The 24,863-nt window shown below is 47.2% G+C and overlaps 1 protein-coding gene across 4 annotated transcripts in view; it reads right to left on the reverse strand.

Moving 5' to 3' along the window:
• HCFC1R1 (host cell factor C1 regulator 1) overlaps window positions 1-24,863 on the reverse strand; it is a 204,051-nt gene that overhangs the window by 47,234 nt on the left and 131,954 nt on the right. For 3 of the 4 annotated variants that reach the window (XM_069651714.1, XM_069651711.1, XM_069651712.1), the window contains 4 exons: window positions 10,399-10,805; window positions 9,615-9,683; window positions 8,739-8,915; window positions 8,023-8,202 (listed from right to left, as the gene is read on the reverse strand). In XM_069651714.1, coding sequence (XP_069507815.1) covers window positions 8,023-8,202; window positions 8,739-8,915; window positions 9,615-9,683; window positions 10,399-10,721 — 749 coding nt within the window. In that variant the 5' untranslated portion in view covers window positions 10,722-10,805. Of the gene's footprint in view, window positions 1-8,022; window positions 8,203-8,738; window positions 8,916-9,614; window positions 9,684-10,398; window positions 10,806-17,185; window positions 17,250-24,863 lie in introns of those variants that run through there. The other variant, XM_069651713.1, reaches the window with a different exon arrangement.

The raw sequence follows: 24,863 nt of genomic DNA on the forward strand, positions 1-24,863 counted from the left end.
AACAGGGTGAACATGGAAAACTGTAGGATTAGTATACAGATGGATTTCAATAGTCTCATTATTGTATGACAGTATACATGCTAATATAAATGGGTGGGTATTCTGTGAATAAATCCAAAGGAAAAAATAGAAACAGGAGGGGCTATAAAATCGCCCAAATTGCAAAAAGTGTCCTAATTCATAGGAAATTTCCTGTTTATGTTTCGTATTTCGTATTCCTTCAAATTGTGACAATAAATGTTCCAAGGTCATAGGGAAAACCAGATATCTTTTAAAAAAATATGTTCCAGCATTCCAGGACTTATCATACCTTCAAAGGTAGAAACCTTCGAACCAGCCAGTCAAGTTTTTTAAGGATTCGGTTACATAAGATACCCAAGTACCACCTTCTTTTTTCTTATACTCTCGGAATCGTTTTAAATATTGGGCAGGAGTTTTTCCAAACTTTAAAATGAGAGTTTGCTTCAACATTGCAAAATCTGCTCGCTCAGCTTTCCACATTTCCATAATGGCACTGCAGCCAGAATGGGGCAGTCTGCTGAGTAACCAGGCAATTTTATCAGCATTGTCAACTTGTTCAACTTCAAATGCATTCAGCCAGTCCATAATGTCATTCTTTTCCTCATACACACTGAGCAGATCTTTTGGAAACCATGGATGAGAGGAGTGCGCAACACTGGATACCTTCAGTCGTATCCCACCGCTGCCATCAATTTAAAATGGATTTCTGAACTCTGCCCTGGAGGGGCAGAGGTTCAGAAGGCCAGCCTAGTTTCTTGGAACAGGGTAACCACCAATCAGGGTAGCGATGGCGGCGGTCAAGACTAGGTCTCAGGAGTGAGGGTGACTGAAAGCCCACAATGAGCACACAAAGCAAGGACACTTACAAATCACTCCAAGCAGGTGTTATATTAAAACTATAGACACATCTATTACAAGGCCTCTGTAACATTGACCATAGTAAAGAATCACGGTAAAACTCAAGTAAACCAACACATCACAATCAGATACAATATATATACAATTACCAAAGGGTCTAAAGAGTTAGAAGCACGAAATATGCAGACCACCTAGATGGGGAGGGGAACAGGCAGTGCAAGAAATCGTTAGACCCAGTTTGCCTTCAGAGGCCACCTAACTAGAAGGAAGTCTGAGCCCTACGAAGAGTGGAGCCTTGTGCTCAAAAGTACCTGCACACGCTGGTGCCAACGGGCCAAGGGGAGTCTCTTCAAGGAAATCAGGCAGTTCAGGGCAGTGAACAAATGAGGACGAACAGATCTCCACTATTCAAGCGCGGCCTCCACTTGTGGGCAGAAGCAGAGCGTGAGTGCGAAAAAGACGTGCTGTTTAACACAGCGAGGAAAAGCTACAGGAGGGCGACCGGTTCCTAGCGTTGTTACTCACCGGTCCCCGATGCAGGCAGACCCAGGCTTCTCCGCGTCAGTTTCAGTGCTGGCAGGTTCAGATACAAGCAGGGGACGTCACGGCGTCGTGTAAGAGTTCAGGATGTCCCAAATGCAGTGAACCCGCACAGATTGTTACCACAGCAGGGCAACGCAGCGGCCGTGTGTATTTCAGCCTAATGCACACTTCTCACTTCAGACCTGGGAATGGCAAGTGTACGAATCGTGTGAGACTGCCAAGGACTCAGAATAGAACAGCAACCTGACGGCGGTGACAGAGCAAGGCTCCTGGGTAGGCTGGTCAGTCCACTGGATGGCCCAGGGAGCTTCAGAAGGCTTACGTGCAGGAGATGATGAAGATGCCAAGAATAGTGGTTCCCACTATTCCAAAGGGTCGAAGTACCAGTACCGGCCTTCTCGTTCGATCAGAGGCAGAATGGTCTCACAGGGAGACAGCTGTGCAGAGGAGCAGTCCTTCAGCGGGTCACCAGCGATTCCTCGGTTCAGCCTCTTAGTTGCAGGATACTTGGCTCCTTTATCCGTCGTTCGTGAGAACTCAGACTGCCATGGTAGTGGTGTTTCCAGCCTCTTCTTATCCAGGGTTCCCTTCACGCCAAAACGGAGAGGACCCAATGGGAGATCTGCTCACAAAACACTCACACCATACGTGGACCTATCACGGACCACGGTGGTCCCAGGCATTCAAGACACACTAGACTCTCTGGCACCCAGGATGTGTATTGGGACCAGACATCCCAGCCCACATCCTGGAGGCTCACAACAGGCCTGTAGAAGCCAGCGAAAGCATCTGTGTTTCGCGGGAAAGTACATGCCCAAATAAGGATGGCCCCGGGTCGGCTCGACCTGGAGAAGGTGAAGGGGCAAGACGGTCAGCGGACAGGACAAAGAACCTCGTGGCATGGCCATTTTGGAAGCCACGCCACCCATTTTGGCCAAACGCGAGAAGCGTGGTTAACAGGGCAAAAGGGAGTTCAAAACACAAAGAAACGTCGCTGTCACCAGTCCCGTCCATGACATACTTGCACAGTTCGTTATAAATCCATTGAGAGTTTCGAGGGCCTGTAGAATGACTAGAGACCCAAGAGCGCAGTAATGTAAGTTACGGTGCACTCTTGTGCCATTTTGCGCGAAAGCTGCAACATGAGAAAAGAACTACGGAAAACAACGTTTCCCGGTACTGACTGTCTTAAGGGCATGTCAGTTTCCCCGTAAGAATGGAGCGAAAGCCCAGAGGAGTGCGGCGGAAGGCTGCGCTTCTCTGGCAAAGTCTAGATCAGGGTGTAAAACAACAGCAAAAAGTTTGGGGGTTGCCACATGGAAGGAAAATGACCTACAATATGAAATCTTTCCTAACACGCACAAATATGTCCTGCATGATAAGACATGTATGCCAGAGGCTGCAAGGTCAGATACAAAAGACAAAACAATGTCAATAGAAGCATGCTCGAGATCAAGCTCACTGGCTAGACACCAATGACAAAAAAACAGCCACTTGCTCCTGTATGGAGCTCTAGTAGAGGGCTTTTGTGCCGCTTGAATTATACGCATGTTGTCCTCGGAGAGGTTGAACTGCTGATCAGAACGCAGGCAACAGGCCGCCAAGCTGCACGATTGTGGGCATGGGTGCTACAACTAGCGATTGCTCTGGTGAAGGTCAGTAATCTGTGGCAACCCGATAGGACATCGACAGGTGCCTGCAGTTCCGAAAACCAGAACCTGGCTGGCCACCAAGACGCCATGAAGGAGAGTTCAGTTCGATGCACTCCTGAGTTTCCAAAGTGACCCATGAATCAGTGGCAAAGGAGGAAGGCATAAGCTTTCATGTTGTCCCACAGGATCTTGAAGGCGTCCCCAAGGAAGACACCCCGAGCCCGCCCCTGGAAGCATAAAGAGGACGTTTCCTGTTAGATGATGTCGCAAAGAGGTCCACCTCTGCAGTACCCCATTGCTGAAAGATCTTGGTGAGAACTTCAGTGTTCATCTCCCAATCGTAACTCGCCGCAGATAGGCGGCTGAGGGAGTCTGCAGTCACATTGATGTGACCCGGAATGTGCACAGCTTGGAGCCAGACATTGTGTTGGATAGCAAGGTCCACAAGGAGCAGAGACTTGGTGCCCCCGTTTGTTTATGTAGAACATTCCTATGGAATTGTCAGTGCGAATTCGAACACACCACTGGTGATAGAGGGTGGAAACACCTTGAGCGCCAGAAAAACTGCCAGGAGCTCCAAGTAATTGATATGGAACCACCTGTCTTGAGGCGTCCACAAATTGTACACCTCGAGGTGAAGCAGTGTCACTCCCCACCCCAGAAGGGAGGAGTCTGTAGTAACCGTTACTTGTGGGCAGGCCTCCTAGAAGGAGGTCCCACTGAAAGGTTGCTGGCGTATGACCCCACTGAAGATCTGCCGTCATGCAGGATGGGACTGGAATCATCTTGGAATCAGGTTCTGTAGCCTGGGACCAGCAGCTCCGAAGAGCAAGCTGAATGCGCCTCATTTTCAGGTGTGCAAGAGGCAGAGCCAACAAGCATGAGGCCCAGCAGTCTCTGGAACCAACAAACCGACATGTGAGAGAACTGCAGGAAGAGCTGGCGCATGGTCGAAAAGGTCCGCAATCCTGTCCTCCGTAAGGAACATTATGGTACCGACGGTATCCAACGGAAACCCAGAAAGATAAGGTCTTGCGTGAATAATCAACGATTTCTGGCAGTTCACCGACAGTCCAAGATGGAACAGGAGCTGAAGGAGTGACTGAAGGATGGCGGTAGCGGCCCATGGACAAGGACTGCGCAGAAGCTATAATCGTCCAAGTATGGATACACAGGAACCAATTGCAGTCTGAGGACCGACATCTTTGTAAAGACACGCAGTGCTGAGCTCAGACCAAACAGAAGCACACAATACTGGAAGTGTTCCGGTCCCATGGAGAAGCAGAGATATTTTCGAGGCAGGCTGTAGATCAGAATATGCATGTATGCCTCCTGAAGGTCTACCACGCTGGGCCAATCACTCTTCCGGAGAGATGACTATCTGGCAGGGCATAATCATCTTGAATTTCTCTTGGGGTAGAAAGAGATTGAACTTGGATAGGTAGAGGGTAGTGCGCAGGCCAGCCTGGTTGGGTTTGAGCATTGTAAACAGACTCGAGTAATAGCCCTCCCCTTGCTCCCTGAAGGGAACAGGTTCCACTACTCTGAGGTCTAGAAGTTTCTGTACCTCTGCTCTGAGGGAGGGAGACCCAGTCTGCTGGAGAGAAAGGTGAGGGTGGAGTAGGGGGTGGGGGGGTGAAGGGGCAAGCAGATCCCACCAGAGCAACAGACAAAACCCACCTGTCTTCTGTGATGGTCTGTGCCACACCGCCAGATGAGATGAAATTAATCCTCCCACCAAAGTCTCGTGCAACCGATGGAAAATATAATTTAGATGTTTTATCGGCAGAGAGCCCACCTGTTGCTGAAGAGGAGGCTGTTGGCTGAGAGTAAAACCGGCCACCTTGCCGTTGCGATTTACAATGGGGCCCGCCAGCTGGAGCCTCTGCTCGGCGCGAACAGCGGGCCTGAAAGCCTCTGAAACCAGAGAACAAACTCGTTTGAGACCCCGACCTAGAGTATAAGGTGACTTTGCTGGGGTTTTCACAAGGACCAACAATGCAGTTTGAGTACTTGCCTTGATCTTCGCGAGTTCCTCATCCATGGAGGAGTGAACAGTTCTTTACCCTCGAAGGGGAAATCAAGCACCTTGTCTTGAACCTCCTTCGAAGACTTTGTAGCATGCAGCCACACTTGGAGGGAGAGGTCTACTCCGACCAGAAGACCTTGAGTAGAGGTATCTAGAGGATGGGCCGCAGCCTCCAGTAGATCCTGCGCCACAACCCTGGCATTAGATAAGCCGCACTTAAAGTCTTCAAACCTATCAGGACTACATTCCTGAAACTCAGCGAGCTCCTTCCACAGTTTGACATTAGCAGTCCCCAGGATAAGCTCATTATTAGCTGGACGCAGCTGAAGAGCCGAATTGGAAAAAATACATTTCCCCCTCCAATGGCGTCAAGAAGCTTGTGCTCCTTGGACAGGATCTGGGACGCTGCAGTGGAGGATGTAGAGGCCGGTTTTGAGTTCAGGCAGCTTAGGATGCATTTCCTTAAATTAATCCTTAAAGTACGCCTTCATGAGATTAGAATGCATATTCGTCTGAAACTTGACAAAAAATGCATCCTCAGACGAAGGTCTAGGCACTGGAGTGGGCAGAGGCTGCTCGGAAGGGGCCTATCCCCAGGATTGCAAAGAAGATGGTCCCCCACCAACTGGATCCACGTAGATCAAAGGCGCGGATGTAGGAGGGACCTAGACTGTATGCAGAAGCGGAGTCCAAGCACGCCATCCATTGGAAGGCAGAACAGATTTTTATTATCAACAAACTGTGGAAATGGCTGCTTTGCCCCAAAAACAGGTCCCTCAGCACCAGCCGTGGTGAACGTTGGTGTAAGAGAGGTAGTCAAAATGGCCACCGTGGAGCGCAGGGGTTGGACACCCATTTTGTCAACGCCTGAGGTGAACTGCGTCACAAGTGTAAGTGAGGCCGTAGTCACCACAAGAGTCATGGGTCTTATTTACAATTTTAGCCTTGTGACAAGGAACCTCGTGTTTCTGAGACACCTTAGGGACTGCTGATAAATTAGTCCTAAGAGAGGGAACCTCAGCAGAGCCGGTATTAGAAGACGAATGGCGCTTGACCAGCTTCTTTGCCCCCGCAACAGGATTGGTTCCACCACAGGCCCGAGTGTGGGAAGGCTTAGAGTCACCCCCAGAAGCCAGAACCCTCAAAGGGGGCCCCTCAATTTTGCTGGTCTTGGATATTGCCCCAAGAAGTTGAACCTCAGGGATTAACCCGGTACGTTTAGTCACCTTGAGAGAGACCTCAAGACGACGCTCAGTACACTTAGTTCAGATGTGGAAACATTGCGACTGACCCCGGAGAAAACAGCCCCAGTAGTACTGCACCTAACTTTAGCCCCCAAAAGGCGAACCTTGGATGAAGATCCGGTTTTTGGCAGCCCCTTTGCAGGGTGATTGGAGGAAACTCTGGAGTGCTGGTTAGGTCCCTTTTGGAACACCTCAGGGAGATCCCTGATAATAGAGCTGCTTGAGCCCCTCCCGGAACCAGAAGACCCCGGGAAGGAGTCCCCTGGCCGGGGTGCCCTAAAAAGGAACAAACTTACAAGCAGTTTCCTTTTTTCTTCAATGAACTGCTGTAAATGTGGTGGAGGAATGCGTTGAAATACCTCCTCCCACCTGACACTCCGACGCTGGAGTACCCGAACGGAAAGGGAGTCGCAGCAAAAGCACGAGTCCCAATGGTGTTCCGGGCCTAAGCACTTCAGGCAAAGGGAGTGGGCATCCGCCCTCGCGAACAACGTTCGCACGACGAACAGGACATGAATCCCAGATGCTCCTGCATAGACGGAAGAAAGATGATCGTGGAACCGGAGCAGGAATGAAGGACAAGGGAACAAAAAGAAAAATATTCCCTGTGATGTAAGTGCGTCCAACCCCGACTGTGCAGAGAAAAGGACTGAAGGGCGATGAGGAGCTCAGGAAGGCGGGGCTACGGTCATGTGCAGTGACCCAGCGTAAAAATAAAAAAGGACAACAAAGTATATTTTCTGATGCTATTAAAAAAAGTGCCCAGGTCCCGTCCCCAAGAAGGTTCCACAAGTATGGTAGAAAGGGGACGGGACGTAGGAGTAAGAGCTTATATTACTGCAAGTGACCGATAGATTTTTGTATACAGATTTAGCACTACTCATTCACATATATTAAATTGTTTGAGCTTTGCATAAAATGTAAAGATACATGCATTCCTTTCCAAATGCCCGATTTTCACCTTGGGAGAGGTCCCAATATTAGGACATCAATAGTTAAGAGCTGGCTCTTCATTCGAATGTTAAAGAAACATTATCACAAATAATGTCATGGGTGGGTACATTTACATGTTTGACATGTGAAGTTTGCTTCAACGCATTCAGAAAATGTTCATGTCTGGAGAAAATTCCCTTTGAAAGCATTCTATATGCATTGCTCCATTTAGGTTATTTATGAACTGAAATGCAACATGGTTTGATATAGGCAGGGGTAGGTGGGCAAGTTCTGGGCCAGTGGGGCCAATCCTTACCTTGTATTTGTTGTAGTGGCTCATATGGGGTTCAGTGGGATTCCTAGACAGGGGTGGAAATCTTGAGTCTACACTATGCACCCTTCTGGTGGGAGCTTCAGGAAGGGAATCAAATCTACCTCATCTCGGAGGCCAGAAAGGGCCAGATACTCCTTCAGTCCACTGGAGCGAATTAGCTCATGGCATTTATGTAAGCATGGCTTGCAAGTAATCCACTGCCCGAGTATCCAGCAATGGAGGAGACTGTTGCTGTGTCAGGGTAGTGTTCATTAGGGTAGTGAGCAGCAGCAATGGTTATACAAGCGTAGGCAGGGGCCAAGCGCCTGAATTAAATTCTGCATTTGACAACCGCCTCATATCATTAGAGGACGCAGTACTCAGCAGCTGCATGTCCGTCTCCATGCAGTTAGAAAGCAAGGTACTCACATGGAACGCAGCACCTTCTCTGGCAGGATGCTCCCAACAGCACCATCTCGTAAACTCTCCTTCAGCTCTGCTGAGACAGTTAGTATAGGTGTGTCCCCCATGGTGTACTCTCCTTCCACAAACACTTCATCCTCACCATCCTTTCCATCCGCAGTTGCACTCGGCTGATCAGTATGTAACCTTCGTGAAGCATGGCACAAAGCGGAAACAAATATTACAGCATGCCTTCATGTAGAAATCAGGGACAACTACACAAGAGATAGGAAACCACCTCAGGAAAATCATTCATTGAACAACTTAATTTCGAAAAAACACTTTGCCGGGAAATGTATGCCACATTGCTTCACCACAAAGAAACATTAGAATACATATCAAATATAGTTTATAATAATGGCAATAAGTCAAAGACCTCAGAGAATGAAATGCACTCCGGGTATTCACTTCTGTCCATTAAAATGTCCTAAAAATCCAGTTGTGAACTGTGGAAGATCGTCCACACCGCTCTGTAATTTTAGAATAAAATACCTCTTATCCAACTACAGTGCAATCAGGCGTGGCAGGCGGTTTTAAAAGATTTAAAAGTAGCCCCATTGGGACTAGTTTGCACTGACAGTTCCCTCAGTAATAGGTTTTCCTCTTCCCCCAAAAGCAGACAGAGCCTGCACCTCACAGTGCATTGCAGCCGAATGGCTTGATGGAGCATCCCGAGGCCTTACCGTCCTTCCAGCTCCTGGAACCGAGTATAGTCCGACAGCCACTGGTGCCACTTGCCGTCTGGGTGCCCTCGAGAGGGGAAGCCGCTGGCGCCATATGCATGATCATTCTCAAGGCTCAGGCAGTTGAAGTGGTCAGCCATCATGTCCTCAGTAAGAAAGTGCTTGTTGGTGGGCTCTCTGTGGAAGAAGGGTGGGTAGATAGAAGAAAATTAAGGATGAAAACATAGGGGTATTTAGCCGGGCCTACACATGCTGCTTATACTCCTTAGACGGGCCTGGAGCTGAGAGTCAGGGTCCCCACTTAGGAAGTCGCACCAGTATGCGAGGGTGCCGAGCAGAGAGGCCCAAACAGTGCAGGGGGGAGCCGCGCAGAGATGCCCAAACAGTGTTACGAGGGTGCTATTTAGCAGTGCCCAAGCAGCGTAAGAAGGAGGGCGCTGCTCAGATGAGCCCAAGCAGCGTAGGAAGGAGGGTGCTGCTCAGACGAGCCAAGGCCATGTAAGGAGGGTGCTGCTCAGACGAGCCAAGGCCATGTAAGGAGGGTGCTGCTCAGACGAGCCAAGGCCATGTAAGGAGGGTGCTGCTCAGATGAGCGAAGGCCATGTAAGGAGGGTGCTGCTCAGATGAGCCAAGGCCATGTAAGGAGGGTGCTGCTCAGATGAGCCACGGCCATGTAAGGAGGGTGCTGCTCAGATGAGCCACGGCCATGTAAGGAGGGTGCTGCTCAGACAAGCCCAAGCAGAGGAGAAGCGCGCGCTTTATGACATGTGCCCAAGCAGCCTATACAAGGGCTACTCACAAAGAGGGCCTATCTAAACGGGACTATGGACACCTCCCGCACCACCCATCCTACCACTCTGAGCCACAGTCACTCACTCCTCTCCCGTCTCCAGCCTCCGCTTGCAAGTTGCAGCTACAGGCCTCGTCTGGTCCGGGGAGCTAGAGCTGTAAAATAAAGTAGCTGGTGAGATCATCTCTTGCCATGGAGCTCTGAAGAGGATGAAAGATATTCCAAGAGTACGAATGCCAGCTATGGAAGTCTGCACTTCGTCCACTGTAGAAGCCAGACTACCAAATCCCAAAACAAAGCAGATACCAAAGCTTATTGAAGGACACTGCACACAAAAAAAATGGGACCATGGTAGCTCAGAAATTACAAACCTATCCATAAAGAAAGCTATGCCTACAGGTCTTCATTTTTGTAAGAGGCTTCTATGTCACGGTCGTCGTCTCCCTACGCTCTGTGTTCCCCGGGGAAAACACTTTGAAACCTGTTTATTTCTGATCTAGGTGCAGTGAATGGATTAAGGAAACCGGAATGAGAGTATGTGGGTGGAAGCGAACACAAACATTTGAGAGTACCAGAAGGTACACTGTATATAGTTGGTTTTAGATATGTGCATTCTATTATACATTTACAATTAAGCCAGACACAAATAAGGCGATAGCACAGAATTGCCCAGATCATCCCTTCATCCCTACTCTTGTTGAATGCTCAGATCTTCACTTATGTCAATTTCTTTCTTCTCTTGCTGTACAGCCTCATCATTCATCTGCCTCAATGCAAAACCAGATTGCCCTTTACTAGATCTCTGTGTCTTTTGTACCATAGCATTGACATTGAGATGCACCTCCCGCTATACCCTCTGACAACACTCACCATGGTGGCACACCAGTGAAGCTCACCATCCCTGGGCGCCGGCCTGCCCATGGCATGGTGCTAGGCACCTCCTGTCTCCACGGAGCAGAGGTCAGGCCCCAGTAATGGGAGCCTGGCCAGGAATGAGACTGGATATCGGCACACATGCTGGCACCTGTCCGGGCCAGACCAGGCATGTCTGGAGGCATGCCTGGCTGCCAGTGCCCAGGCATCTGCCCAATCGGCACAGACTGCTGGTTAGGAGGCAGGCCTGGTGGAGCCGGCAGCCTCATCTGGTAGGTCCGCGTGGAAGCGTTTGGAATCTGGCCACTAGGAATTTCCATCCAATTGGGGGAGCACTAAAATAAGTGGCTCTCAGACCCCTTGCTGTGCTGGATCCCCTCGTTCATGCCAGGTCGTGGGCACCCCTGCAGAAAAAAAAAAAAGATAGAACAGAAAATTCAAGTGGATTTCACTGCTTAGCACCAACAGCAATGAACAGACAGGTTCAATGACAATACTACAGAAACTTGTGAAATGCACAGAATGTGTATAGTGGAGCGAGATTGCATGATGGTGTGTACACCAACCTTTTGAAGGCAAACATCAAATGTCTAATATCAGCCTTAAATCTTAGAGGGTTTATTCAGATGCCATACTGGAGTGAAGAAAACTCGAAACTGGATGGTACTGAAGGGTGATTCAGTGAGTTGGTGAGCACCCAATCTTCTGGGCATACACCCGCATCAAGGTAATTCCAATGCACACACCTAACTCAGGCTGGACAGAAATGGTGTGCCGAATAAGGGGCTGAGGGGGGCATTGAGGAATTGTATACCAGAATCCTGGGTTTCACTCAAAGCACTACTTCACAAACTACTGCAGAGTTCAGCCGCCACATTAAGCCTGCAGGGCCAATTCAGAGCACCCGCCCTTCAACTCTTGTTAGATAAAACGAATATGCAATACTCCCGAAAAGGCACCATTCATAGACACATTTCCAGTGTGCTAGAAAACTGGGATGTACATTGACTGCCGTTTCAGACAAGGGAACGGCAATGTTATTTCAAGGATAGAGAACACATTCTCACATCTGTCATTGACCTACAGATTTATTTTTCAAGGCGTTTCACAACTGCAACCTTTCCTGAGGTGAAGTCATGCCTGGCAGTTTTTGATAATAGTTGGTCTATGTGCCAACGAGATTGCACTGCCTCTTAGATTCAAGACCGGCAGGCAGCAGTCCAGTGCAGATGAAGATTGGAGGTTGCCACCTCAGAGTCTTGACACAGCTGGCAAAGACCCTTCACAGCCCCTGGAAGGTGGGTCTATTTATTTTGAATCCAGAAATGCTGACAAATTGGTTCCTCCCTAGGATGAGAATATGAAAGCAGTTCAACCTGCTCCAACTTGAATAGAGGCATTATTGAAGCTGGGTTGAAGTGTGTTGCATTGTACATCAATTCTATAAAAATTGTAGTGAGCAAAGGGATTCCATATCTCTGAATGTTACTAGGCAATGCGCTTATTCAGCTATGCTACAAATAAAAAAGGCTGAGACTTTGCCAAATAGCAGAACACTCTGTATCAACGTCTTGAAAGGTTGCAGTAGATAATTGCTACCCCCATTTGAATAAATAGGATAGCAACGTTCGCTCATCAGTTTATTATCGCTACCGCTGCAAGAATTAGTCTACAGGATATCAGGAATATCTGCCTCCTAAGTACTTCCACTCCACCAAAACCCCAAATTTAACCTTGATACTCAAGATGCCTGGACTACTGTGTCATTCTCCTTTGCTACTCTCCCTGCTCAAGTTACTTAAATTCACCACCCATACCCTCCACAATCTTCCCCACCCTTCTACCATCCTAATATGTCCCTTAAATCACCGAAGGGTACACACTCTAAAAAGGAAGCAGAACAGCTTGCACCAAAATTTGGAGGCAGAACAATGGGTATAGATGTGTGCAAAATACATTTGTATTATTTCAGATGGAAGCGTATCCATTTTAAATATATTCATCAATTATATTCTTTCCCTGCAACGCTACATTGATTTTATACACCAGCATCACATTGTTGTGCTTGATGATCATGAAAATGTAGAGTTCCTCCTTGTGCCCAATGGCGTCAACCTTTATTAAACGATTTGCTCCTCAATATTTGAAATTTCCAGCAAAATCCTAGGACTGAAAATTGCACCATCATTTATGGTTGGTTTTCTGGGATACACAAAAACCTCAGAAACATGCGTGAAGAATTGAGAGTTTCCTGCTAACATTAGCTTGCAGGCCAGTGGCTACATCCTAGGGCAGGTAACCATTGTGCTCCATGACTCAGTGGCTCAGAGACCTTGCTTATACTCATGATCGAGAATCAGTATATATATATATATATCTTAACTTTGTAAATGGCTACCAATAATAATATATGGTGCCCCTAAAGAAACTATCTGCCATCCGATGACAACAAAAATCCAGATAGTCTGTTACTGTGCTCAAGTACCGTAACAAAATGCATTTTTTTTTAATATGGTCTTTTAATACTATAACTATTACCAGAGGCATGGTGACAGCTTTAATTTAGATTATATTTAATGTATACTTATGCCACTAGAATAATTTTCTCCATCATCTTGTCAATTGAACTTTATACCTGGTCAATGGCCTGTTTAAAAAAAAAAAAAAAAAAAAAACAAACACTGCTACAGTCCACAGTTATACCCTTCCGCTCAATCTCGTTAACCAAGAAGGTGCTCCCACACTAACCCTCCCTGCATTTCCGCCAGTCTCCATCATTCTCCTGCCATCATCCATGTCTTGCCCCCTACATCGTACAGCACCTGATCCAGCATTCCTCAGTTTACCGTTATTTCATTTGTATGGGTTTCTGGTTACAACACCTGTATTTTCAATAAATTAAAATACATGCAGTCCACCATAATCCATAACTTTGGCAAATGTATCACCTCCCAATCAGGACCATGACCTTGGGTAAATAAATCTAACAGGCACATCATCATCCTTTCTGACCCCCGCTCCCCATCACCGACAAACCACCACCCCCGCCCCAGTCATCCCCTCCCTCCAAAACAGCGAAGGTGAATACTGAATAGGTCAATGGGGAGATGACATGAAGTAGGAAAAAGCACTCATTTATCAAACTCTCTTATCCATTCTGAACGTCATCCTGCCCATGAAACTCATACTTTAAAAACACAGTGGGTTTTAGTTAAAAACCTTACACATTTCAAAAATGTATTTAGCATATCCTAAAATACATATAGATAAAAACTGTTACAAAGCATGCATACATTATGATAACACCAGTACAGTCACACAATTGTACATACAACTATATTTACATCAACTGATCTAAAAGTGCGATTGTAAATCACAGGATCACATACCAAATTTACCAAAATTAAATCTATGGTCCACCCTTGAGGTGGAACCTTTCGTCAGTAGGGTAATCAACTTTTACATTGTTCAATAGCCGCTAACCAGGTTTGATGAAGTGCCAAGTGCAAACTGTTGCTTCTGGTGTTTAAACAATGATTCCAGACGATCTTCCTTTTATAGAATCTGATTTGTGAACAAATCCACCTAGGTATCGTGTATCCAAAACGCTCAGTTTTGGATATTCCGTTAGCAGATGCTTGGCCGTTTCAATGTATCCCGGATTTTTACAGCTACGACAAATCCTATTTTCCGTTGCTATTTTCTGTGCAGGTCCAGTTACAGCCAAGGCAGGGAGACCATTTTTACAACAGGAGAATAAACCTATGTAGATTTTTAGAGGGACAGAATCTACGGTATAATTGAGGTTTCGCGAAAGTATACAACATCTCGGGTACATGGAGATAGTATTTTAACTTTGCCAAATGGCTAAAATTATTAGTCCAAAACCGTCAAGCAGTTTTTAAATCTCAATGTAGGTTTCCTAAATTAAAAACATCCAAAAACGATCAGTTAAAGCTTACTATTCTTTGAAAGAAAGAGAAAGAGAAAGAGAAAGAGAGCAAGAACAGAAATCGGGGAAAGCCAATCAGGGAAACTGCGAGCAAGGGAGGATGCAAGCGATGGGGAGAGAGGGTGCAGCAAGATGGCAAGAGGGGGCATGCATGCAAGAGTACCAGAAAGGGGACGAGAAAAAGAGTGCATGCCAGGAATGCCAGCCCAATACACTGCGGTTTTTCTAGAGTATCCCCCCTGGGATTCGAACCCAAGATTGCAGGTTGAAAACTGGGTAACTCTAAGCAAGCACTTAAATCAACTGTGCTCTCACTCAAAACGCTCACTGAACTTTGATTCTCAGGACGGAAACTATGGTATGAAAGTTTTTTTCTATTGTGAAATGTAGATCTTTATACATTGGACAGAAACAAAAATGTTCTGGGGAAGATTTATTTATAAAGTAGCCACAGGCACTCCAACCATCCCATACACAAGCCTACACCAAAACACAGGCAAACCCTTACCAACTAAAAGCAAACCCAGCACACAGTTTTTCCGACGTGAAGCTACCAACAGCACAACAAAGCTCTCTTGCGCTCTTCCTCTCCATCCCACTAACTTACCCTCCCGAGCCCTCCTTCCTTTTCACATTTGGCAGAACGCCTGGAGACCAAGAAAATGGCAGCAGTGTGTGGTATAAATCACAACATACCCAGTCTATTCTACGTAGCACTAATATATATTGGTGGGTGACAATCCCATGGATCTTCGAGGAACAGAAATATGCATAAACAGCCTTCCTTCAAAGATGATATAAACATGCAATTTCCCATTCAGAGTGATTTAAAGTGTTCTCAAAGGTTTGGCTTGCATCATGCAACCAAACCCTCAATTACAGATGTAGAGCTGGCTGACCTAGACGGGAAAAGCAGAGCTGCTACACAAATGGATCGCTGATACAATCGAAGATCGCCCAAAACCATTCACCCCATCAAAAAAAAATAAAAAGAAAAAAAAGCGCAACAGCAAAATGGTTCACCCCACTACTAAGCACCATAAAAAAGGACAAGAACATTGAGCTGGAATGGAGGAAAGAATACAACCCAGAGGGAAAAAAAAAGTAATAACATTTTTTTAAAAAAAAATTGTTCCAGAAACAAAAACAAGCATACAAGAAGGAAATACAAAAAGGCTAAGAGAAGGCATTATGACGACAGAATCACCAATGCAAAAAACTCACAAAAAGAAATGTTCAACATTAAAGAAATGAGAAACCCACCAGGCTGCGACAACACCCCAACCCCCTCAGAGAAACTGCAACAACCTGGCAGACCACTTCAAGAACAAAATCTACGACATCCGACAAATCATACAAAACAGACCAATCAACCATAACATCCAACTAACAGAACCTAACAGAACCACAACACAAACTCCAAAACGTTCCGGAAATATCAGAAGAGGCTTTCGTCTTGCTGGTGAAACACAGCAAGAAATCACGTTCACCCATGGATCTGTGCCCGCCTGACATCTACAAATCAATTCTTCGCCCAAGGAACACCATCAAAATATTACAGAAACCTCCCAAATCTCTCACTAGCAACAGGAACCGTACCAAAAACATTCAAATCAGCATATATCAAACCACTCTTAAAAAACACAAGTGGCGACGTAGAAGACCTCTCCAACTACAGGCCGATCTCAAACATTCCCTACCCAGCAAAACTCCTGGAAACCTACGTGTACAAATTAACCCAAGTACACGTAGAAAAACGCCATCCGTTGGACCAAGCACAAGTCAGCTTCAGACCCGCAAGAGGAACAAAAAAAGCACTACTATCCATCTGGGACGACCTAAAAAACAAACGCGGACTCCGACACAACCTCAGCCCTGATTCTGCTCGACCTCTCTGCAGCCTTTGACACAGTTAGCCATGAGACCCTAACCAAAAGACTAGAAGACATAGGCATAACAGACACCGCACTACTCTGGATTAAATCTTTCCAAACAGACCGAACAGAACCCGTGGTTAAAGCCCTTCAAATCCACACCACAAGTCAACGACTAGAGTACCACAAGGGTCCTCACTATCACGACTATAATTCAATATCTACCAAATTGCACTAATCATAATCTTCAAAAAATACAAAAATGACATGCTACAACTACGCAGATGACACTCAAATCATCTACAAAATCGAAGACACTCAAACCGTTCACTCAACCCGAAATTGAGTGCCTAAAAGAAGTCTTTAATTGGATGAATGCCAACAACTTGAAAATCAACCCAGGAAAGACAGAAATCATGATTATATCCGAGAACACCACCTATATTCCATGGCCAATGGAAATGGGAACCGCACCAATTCCATCTAAGATAGTAAAAAATCTGGGAGTCCTGATGCACAACACCATAACCTTAGAACCACAAATAAATGCAATAATCAAGAAATGCTTCTTCCTCCTTCACTCGGCTAGAAGATTCTTACCTTTCCTCTCCTTCACCCACAAAACGCTCACAATCGTCGTCCTCGTCATGTCAAGAATCGACTATGCAAACCGCCTCCATCTCGGGATACCAGAATACCTCCTGAAGAAACTACAACAGATCCAAAATGCAGCAGCCAGACTCCTCCTCAAACTACACAGAAGAGACCACATCACTCCAGCCCTAAAAACACTGCACTGGCTCCCAGACAAACATCGCATCACCTTCAAAACAATGTGCATAACACACAAGGCAATCAGCGGACAAGGAGCTGAATTCCTGCAAAAGAAATTATCAATCTACAAGCCAATGAGACTCCTCAGATCAAGCAACGGAATCCGTCTGAAGAAAAAACAAACCTTAAGAAAAATTTCAGAGGCTCCTCCTTCTCCCACTAAGCCGCAAAAACATGGAACAACATCCTGAAAGAAACAAAAACCACCTTCAATTCAGAAAATTACTAAAAACCTGGCTCTTCAACATCAGATTCAAAATGAAAAACCAAACGGGAAACACAATGAAAAGGATGACAAATCTAGGACAATGACAACATCTAGAACCGAAGAAAGAAACGCTTACTACAACTAGAGACGACACTAAGTCCAATAGGACACAAGCGACACCCATGAGGACAGAATCCAGGATCCCTAGCCAACTCCCAGCAAACAACCTTCACCCACTCGATAAATGCCACTACAGATCATACCTGTATAAAGTTGGGTGAACGTTAGCACTTGCCACACTAAGCTGTGGATATTCGCAGGGGCATGGACCGAAGAGAGTTGTGAATGAAGGCAGACGCCACGCCTGGACATAATGCAAGCGTTAGCATCGCCACATTCCAAAGGGTGTAGGAGCGATAACATGAATGAGCAACCGAATAAGATGATGAATGCTAAGCAGCCCTAACACATGGAGGGAATAAACCCGGCCTTACCAATGCCACCCTTCTATTAGACTAGATTGGGAATGCCTTCTGGGCAAGACTGCAAGGGACGCACAAACGCCTGCCCGCCCCGCATACAAACAGGGGCCACCTAGGCGGACGTACCCAACTTGGGCAAGGTTGAGCATATGAACGGATGCCATATGGGAAAGGGACCATGAGTGTCGTACAGCCCGGATCTGGACGTAGACACGGAGACGCCCACACACCGCACCTAATTAGAAATCAAGAAATTTAGCACCTCGCTTCAAGACAGCAATGCCAATTAACCAACCCACTAACAACTTCACCCTCTGCATACACCTCTCAAATTCTAACCAAACAACTACAAACCTACAACGACACAACAATCTGCACAAACTTCACTACACTGCAACAACAAACAAAGCACACACGGACGCACACAACAGCACACAACGTCTTCCGACAGTATAACACCCCAAGCCCAGCCAACGGAATTCCGGGCTGTGGCTGCCAACAGCACATCACTGCTCTCTTGCACTTCTCCAGCTCACCCACTAACTCCCCCCATTCCCGTCCCTCCCTTTTTTTTTCCAGAGCCGCCAGAGCGCCAGGGGACCACTGCGGTGGCGATAGTGCGCGGTACAAATATCCTTTAACATTAACATGTTCAGTGCAGGTCAGATAAAGGCTTGACCCAGTTCCCAAACCTCACAGCAAACTCAGTTGAGCCTGCAAGGGGCAGCTAATCCCCACCCCTCACCAATTTCAGGACACAGGTGTAGACCCTGAAACAGAGTCGAGCACAGGGTTTGGGGTTAGTAGGGCTATCAAAATGCATATGGTTAGAATGGCAGTCTAAGTGTTTGGAGTATGATCTGGAGGACTGAGTGGAGATTGGAGTCAGTAGTTCATATGGAGAAGGCTGGAGAGAAAAGGAGATGGGGCAGGAGACTGGAAGAGAGGTCTAAGACTGGCCACTACAGAAATCTGTGAGCTTGATGAGAAACCCAAAGGGGGCCAGACCACACTGTGAAGGGATCTGGAGCAAGGAGCAGGCGAGATTTGGCGACATTGAGGAGGTTGCTGATAGTGAGGATGTTGGGAACCAGCAGGTGAAGGTTGGTGATTGTAAAAAGTAGGCATGCGAAATATCAGGTGGTTTATGGAGCGCATCAAGAGGAGATTAGAGACTCTAAGGTGCTATTAAATTGCAGGTGGTGAACTTTCCTAACACTCATGAAGAAAGTTTGGATTGCAGACTGAACACAGGGTTGGGAACAGGAAATAAAGAACAGCTGAGAACAGCAGGAGGGGACTGAGGAGGAGCAGCAGGAAATCAAAGGAAAGCAGGAGGATGTCGTGGAATTGAGAGGCAGCCTGTTCAGAAACCTTCTTGTAGGAATGGTTGGCTCTAGGCAGGTACTGGAAACAGGGGGAGGAAGGAGCACCCAGGAGGCAATATAACCGAGGCTCAGAGAGGCAAAGGAGGGGCCCAAGACTGAGTCCATGGGATAAAGGGGTGGTTGGTTCGGCGCGATTAGGCCCCCAGGGAGGATCCTCCTCAGTGGCTCCGTCGAATACCGGAAAACTAGCTTCCTCAAGAAGGCAATTATATGTGTTGTTTATATAGCGCTTTAACCAAAGTGCTTTACAGAGAACTTATTAAAATACATTATCACCCAACTGAAGTTGAAATATCAAACGAAGAGCTGGGCACTTTTCTGGCAGAAAAACCACATTTCAACGTCTCCCACCTCAACGAAGCCGAACGGACCTGGCAGCCCAACAACAGACTGCAGTGGGGACTTTCACAGGGTTCAGGAAATCCCAAATTACAAGACGGAGCCTTAGAGAGAAGGTTTGCGACTCATGTGTCTGCAACACCAGGGTTCAGGATCCCTGGAAACCAGCAACAGCTTCAATTAAGCACTTTATCCCACCACTCTTCCCAGACCTTTCCCCTCCATTAACTTCTCCTAGACAAACCACATGCTGAGTGACAAGCCATCTTGACTATTGGTTAATGAAGACCCATTTTGTTGATTGTTTTTCCCATGCTTTAAACATTTACCCTGTGATAAAAAATATCAAAGTAACAAAGGTTTGATCTGGCAAGTCTGTTGATCCTGTCATTAATACCCAACAGCAAGTTAAGTGTGATGAAACGGAGTGCATTCGAAGAAAGCACCATACTCCATAGGGGCCCCAGAAAATACCATCAACAGCTCCTTCGAAAGGTTTAGTATAGAGCGTTCCTGCCCCAACACTCCATGTTGTAATGACCTATAAAGATAAAACACAGCAGAGCCAAGAAAATCCCCTGAAACAATGACACACAAGACCTGCAGTGCCATTAACATCAGGTCTTCAACACACTAAGGCGCTATTCCATGACATTGTAGAATGCAAGGTAGGGCCACTCTATATTCACCTCTCCTTCCAGCACGTCATGTACCCGGGTTGGCTATAACTGGTGAACAGGTATATCTACAATGGGCAAGCAAACTGGGTATCGAGACCCTCAGTGATCTGTTTGTGGACGGTGTGTTCCTTATGGTCCAGCAGGCAGGGGGGCCCTATTTTGGCCATGTTGGGACGTACAAGACCCTTGCACCCCGCAATGAGACGCTTGACGGGGGTCATTGCGTGATACAGCTCGCAGGAGGGTGGCCATGGCTTGGGGGTAGGGCCGCCCTCCCAGCGCACAAGGCTGGCTCCAGGATGTTGCTTATTGCCATACTGTTGAGACTTTATTCGGACTCTACCATTGCATGCTCGTCCTCCAGAGGTTTGGAACCCATATATTCATTACATGATTGCAACAGTAGACAATGTTGAGTGAAGCAATGATAATGTTTATGTATTTTTAAGCTTGGGAAAAATCGGACTCCATGTATGCTTCTGCTTGGTTGATATAATACAAAAATAAAATATTTTTAAAAAATGTACAAAAAAAAGAATGCAGGGTAGGGTTCATGACCAACGGCAGGGATTCCTATAAACCAAGAAGCAAACAAATCTGTTATCCCCACCACCAAATAGTTTGCTCACCAAGAACTTACCCTAAAAGATGAATGCTTATTTTTAGTAGGCCTAGCTTTTTGTGGCAAGAGTGCAAGGGACAGCCACAACCATTTCCCTTTGTTGATTGGCAGGCACATGCACATCTCAAGGCCATCAGCATCCACAATAAGACAATGCAATTTGCATCAACGCACTTCCAACTACCTCCATTGAAGTTATATTGGCAGGGGCAATAATTTAAGTTGTAAACTACTAGTAAGCCATAACAAAGTAGTCACTTGCGACCTCAATTCCATACATAGAAACAGCACACAAACCATTTCTAACTCGACAAGAGTCAAATGCCACTAAGCTAGTGGCAAGAGCAAACTCTGCGCTATGCTATTGGCAAATAAATGACACTTTCTTTTTCAGCCCACAAACCACGGTTTGGCTGCCACCAAGGGCGGGGTAACAATTCACCCCTACTCGAACATTGCTCTGTGCTTTAAGACCACTATGGTGGCCATATGTGCATTATAAAAGAAACAATATAACATTCTACATTTTTCTGTTGAAAACTGTGCAAAATTGCCTAAGAAATCCCAATTGAATTGGGAAAATATTTCAGATGGCTAGCTAAGGAAGGAACCCCAATTTACCATGTCCACAAAGTTGTAGAGCACTTCTTTATGTTATTTAATTTCCCAGAACCAAGACAATCAGCACGCTTTGGGGTGCTGAACGGCCAACATTGCCAGCAGCAGGGGCTGAAAAAAAACCTTTCTTTATTTGGCCAGATGGCAGACTGTGTAATGCAAGGTGTTCTAGTCCCATGACAATTAGATAACATGCGAATGATAGAAGAGACCATCTGGTACAAACACCTTTCTTCTCCAAGGGAGACAGCCTAATGGCAGACAGCTGCGAAAATAGATCCTCACCTCAGCCACATTATCATTATATCTACTTCTATATGCTTTCTCCGTTCACACAATCCAGTACCCTTAAAATCAGCACCCATCATGCGTCCCATACTTAAGCCAAATACTTTACGTTTTTTGCCTTAAAAACTTCAGAGGCCCCTTTCTCCGGTTCCCTCTTCCATTTATCACATTCCCTACTAACAACTCTCCCTCACACCCCCAACCTAAAAGACAAGGGATACAAAGTAGACAAAGAGAAGTTGTAGTATTGTCAAGAAGAGATGTTGTACATAGGCCAGTTGATCTCACACGAGGGGATTTCAAATGAGGGAAAAAAGGTCACACCTGAAAGAGCCGAGGCAATTATGAAAACAGCTAAACCGCACACGATAAAGCAAATGCAGCAATTTCTGGGATTATGCAACTATGTTAGAGCGTGGGTGTTTGATTATAGCTCATACACAAGAGCCTTTTTGCAGGCTCTAAAGAAGGCACAAGTGAATAAGGAAAAAATAGAATGGACTGAGGAAACGGTGGAAGGGTTTGAAAAAAGCAATTTGTACAGCTCCAGTTTTAGGAATCCCAATTATTCTGAGGAGTTCTTATTATTGCACACAAATAGGACAGTCATGACAGCAGTGCCTACACAGAGGACTACACTAGAGTACAAACCTCTGCCATATTACAGTGGGATTCTAGATCCAGTTATGAGTGGACACTTTCCTTGCGGAGAATCGTTGGCAGCAGCCGCGTTCGCCATTGAGAAGTCTACCAGCATTGTAATGGGGTGTGCTATGACGTTTGTTGAACATGCTTTGTTTGCTATTTTGGAAAGACAGAAGGGTACATTGACATCTCAGAGAGCATGTGCATATGAAGTAGTTATATTGAATCCAGAGATTAAAATAGTCAAAGATGTAAAATAGTGAACCTTGACACATTGTAGCTGAGCCTGTGGTAGAGGGTGAGCATGTGCATGAGTGCTCTAGCTATGAGGAGTTTTATGATGACATACTGCATGTAATGGAAAACATGTTGTCTGGAGGGGAGATTCTCTTTTTTGACAGATCGACAAAAATGTATCAAATTAATGGCCAAAGGCATTCTGGTTCAGCTGTAGTGAGACAGAGAAAGTGGCGAATTTGAAGTTGTGGCAAGCATAAAGCTGCCATCTCATTTTTTCGGCACAAGCAGCAAATGGTGGTTAATGTCACACTTGAGAAACTTAAAGGGCAGGAAGTGACAGTGCCTATGTTATGTCAACCGTGCACGCAGGACTGTTGGAAAAGGGGCTACCTCTGAGCGGACGGCACTCCGGTGCAACAAGCAGCATTATTGGGCAGGCTTAAGGCACTACAGCTCCCAGCAGCCAAGGGGGCGTGGCCTGAGCTCATGCAGGGAGGATGTGCCGGCTCGGAGCTCCTGCCTAGATCCTTAAATGATCCTACGTTGACCCATAAATAAGCTATTTTGAGCCGAGATCCCAATCCCCGGAACGGGCTCAAGAATCGGAGCGCTGCGGAGGAGAAAGAAGGCAGCGAAGAGGGCCCCCCGGAATCCAAGATGGCCGGCGCGCCCACGGCCTGCTGGTGAGGGGGAGGAGTGGATTAGTCCAATGATGGCACGATGCTTCAGGCTCCGACAGAGTGAAAGGCGCCTGAGACGAACGCCAAGAAACCCTGGGTCCCGACGCTGTGGCTGCCCGGCCCCACCATTCACTAGTGATGGTTGGGAGCAGAATCCGCAAGAAGGCACAAAGACGCGTGCCGCACTAAGGTGGTGGACTGAGGGCAGCGGCAGGGGGGCCCGAGAAAACGGACAAATCCGCCAACAACACGCAACAGGAGGCAGCCGGCAAGAAAAGGCAGACGGCTCAACTGTGCTGCGGGCTGTGAACACGAAACACTGCAGACTGCCACACAACTTTGCAGGCTGCAGGGGACGGAGGGGGTGAATCATCAGGCTGCCGGGAGACCAACGCAGACGGAGCGGATAGGCGCATGCCTGGCAGCCCCAGGAGCGACGAGGAACAGCTCCAAGAGGACCCCGGGAGCGGCTGTAAGGTGCGCTGGGACACTGTCGGCAGTGGGAGCACTTCTGGCAAAAATTGCAGCAAACCGGCCTGGGAGAAAGAAACTGGGCCGTGGACCCGGTGCTAAATAACCCTGCCACGGCCCGCATGGAGGCAGCAGGGGGAGGCCCAGGTCCAGTCCCTAGCGAGTGCAGAGGGTGGTCACGGCACACGGTCTACAGCCGAGTTGCCACCCGAGGGGCCCTGCACATGCGGTAAGCGTGCAGGGCAAACTAGGAATGCCGCGCTGGCCACAACAAAGAGCAACACAGCCCACTGCACCGCGGGAGGCAAAGCACAATCCAGGCCTGGGGTCAGGGCGCCATTATTGCAACACTGGGGCACCAAGCAACAGTGCCAAACCCCCACAGGCAGCAGATGGCTTGTGGGATCATAAATTGAAGCGCACAAGCCGCCAAAAAAATAATAGACGTACCGGTGCATCAACAGCGAAGCGCTAGGGCACCACACAACAGCACCAATCCCCCACAAGCTGCGGTTGGCACAAGGAACCACACACTTGCAAGCACGAACTACGTATGAGAGAGGCACCAGAACCGTGCTGATCTGAGGGAACCCTGCACGGGAGGGTTGGCAGCGCACCAACAACGCCGGGCAGGCCTGGAACACCGCACTGGCCAAAGCAAAGGGACTCACGGCCCACTGTGCAGAGGCGGACACAATACAACCTGGGCCTAGGGCCTGGGCGTCACCAACGAGACGCTGGAGCACTGACCTTCAGTGCCAAACCACCACGAGCTGCGGGAGACCTGAAAAGTAGCAAACCAAGGGGCACAAACTACGAAGGGTGGCACCCGGCCAGAACGATCTGAGGGACCCCCTCACGGGAAGGACAGTAGCGCACAAACAAAGCGCACATCACCACGAAAAAAAAAGAGACCACACGCAACTCACGATCTGGCATAGCCGTGCACATGCCCTCCACGAACCATAAGAAGGACTCAACAATCAGACTCCTTCAACGCTGCCAAACAAAGGTGCAACTACAAACTGCCCCAGAAACGCGAACCGAGCAGCCTGAAAAGGACACTGCCACCAAAGAGGATCAGGTACTTGAGGCAATCGCAGCCCTACGATCCTTCATAGACACGAAGATCGGGGAGATT

The sequence above is a fragment of the Ambystoma mexicanum genome, chromosome 3p, assembly GCF_040938575.1.
Source record: "Ambystoma mexicanum isolate Mex_15411 chromosome 3p, UKY_AmexF1_1, whole genome shotgun sequence".
Taxonomy (NCBI): domain Eukaryota; kingdom Metazoa; phylum Chordata; class Amphibia; order Caudata; family Ambystomatidae; genus Ambystoma; species Ambystoma mexicanum.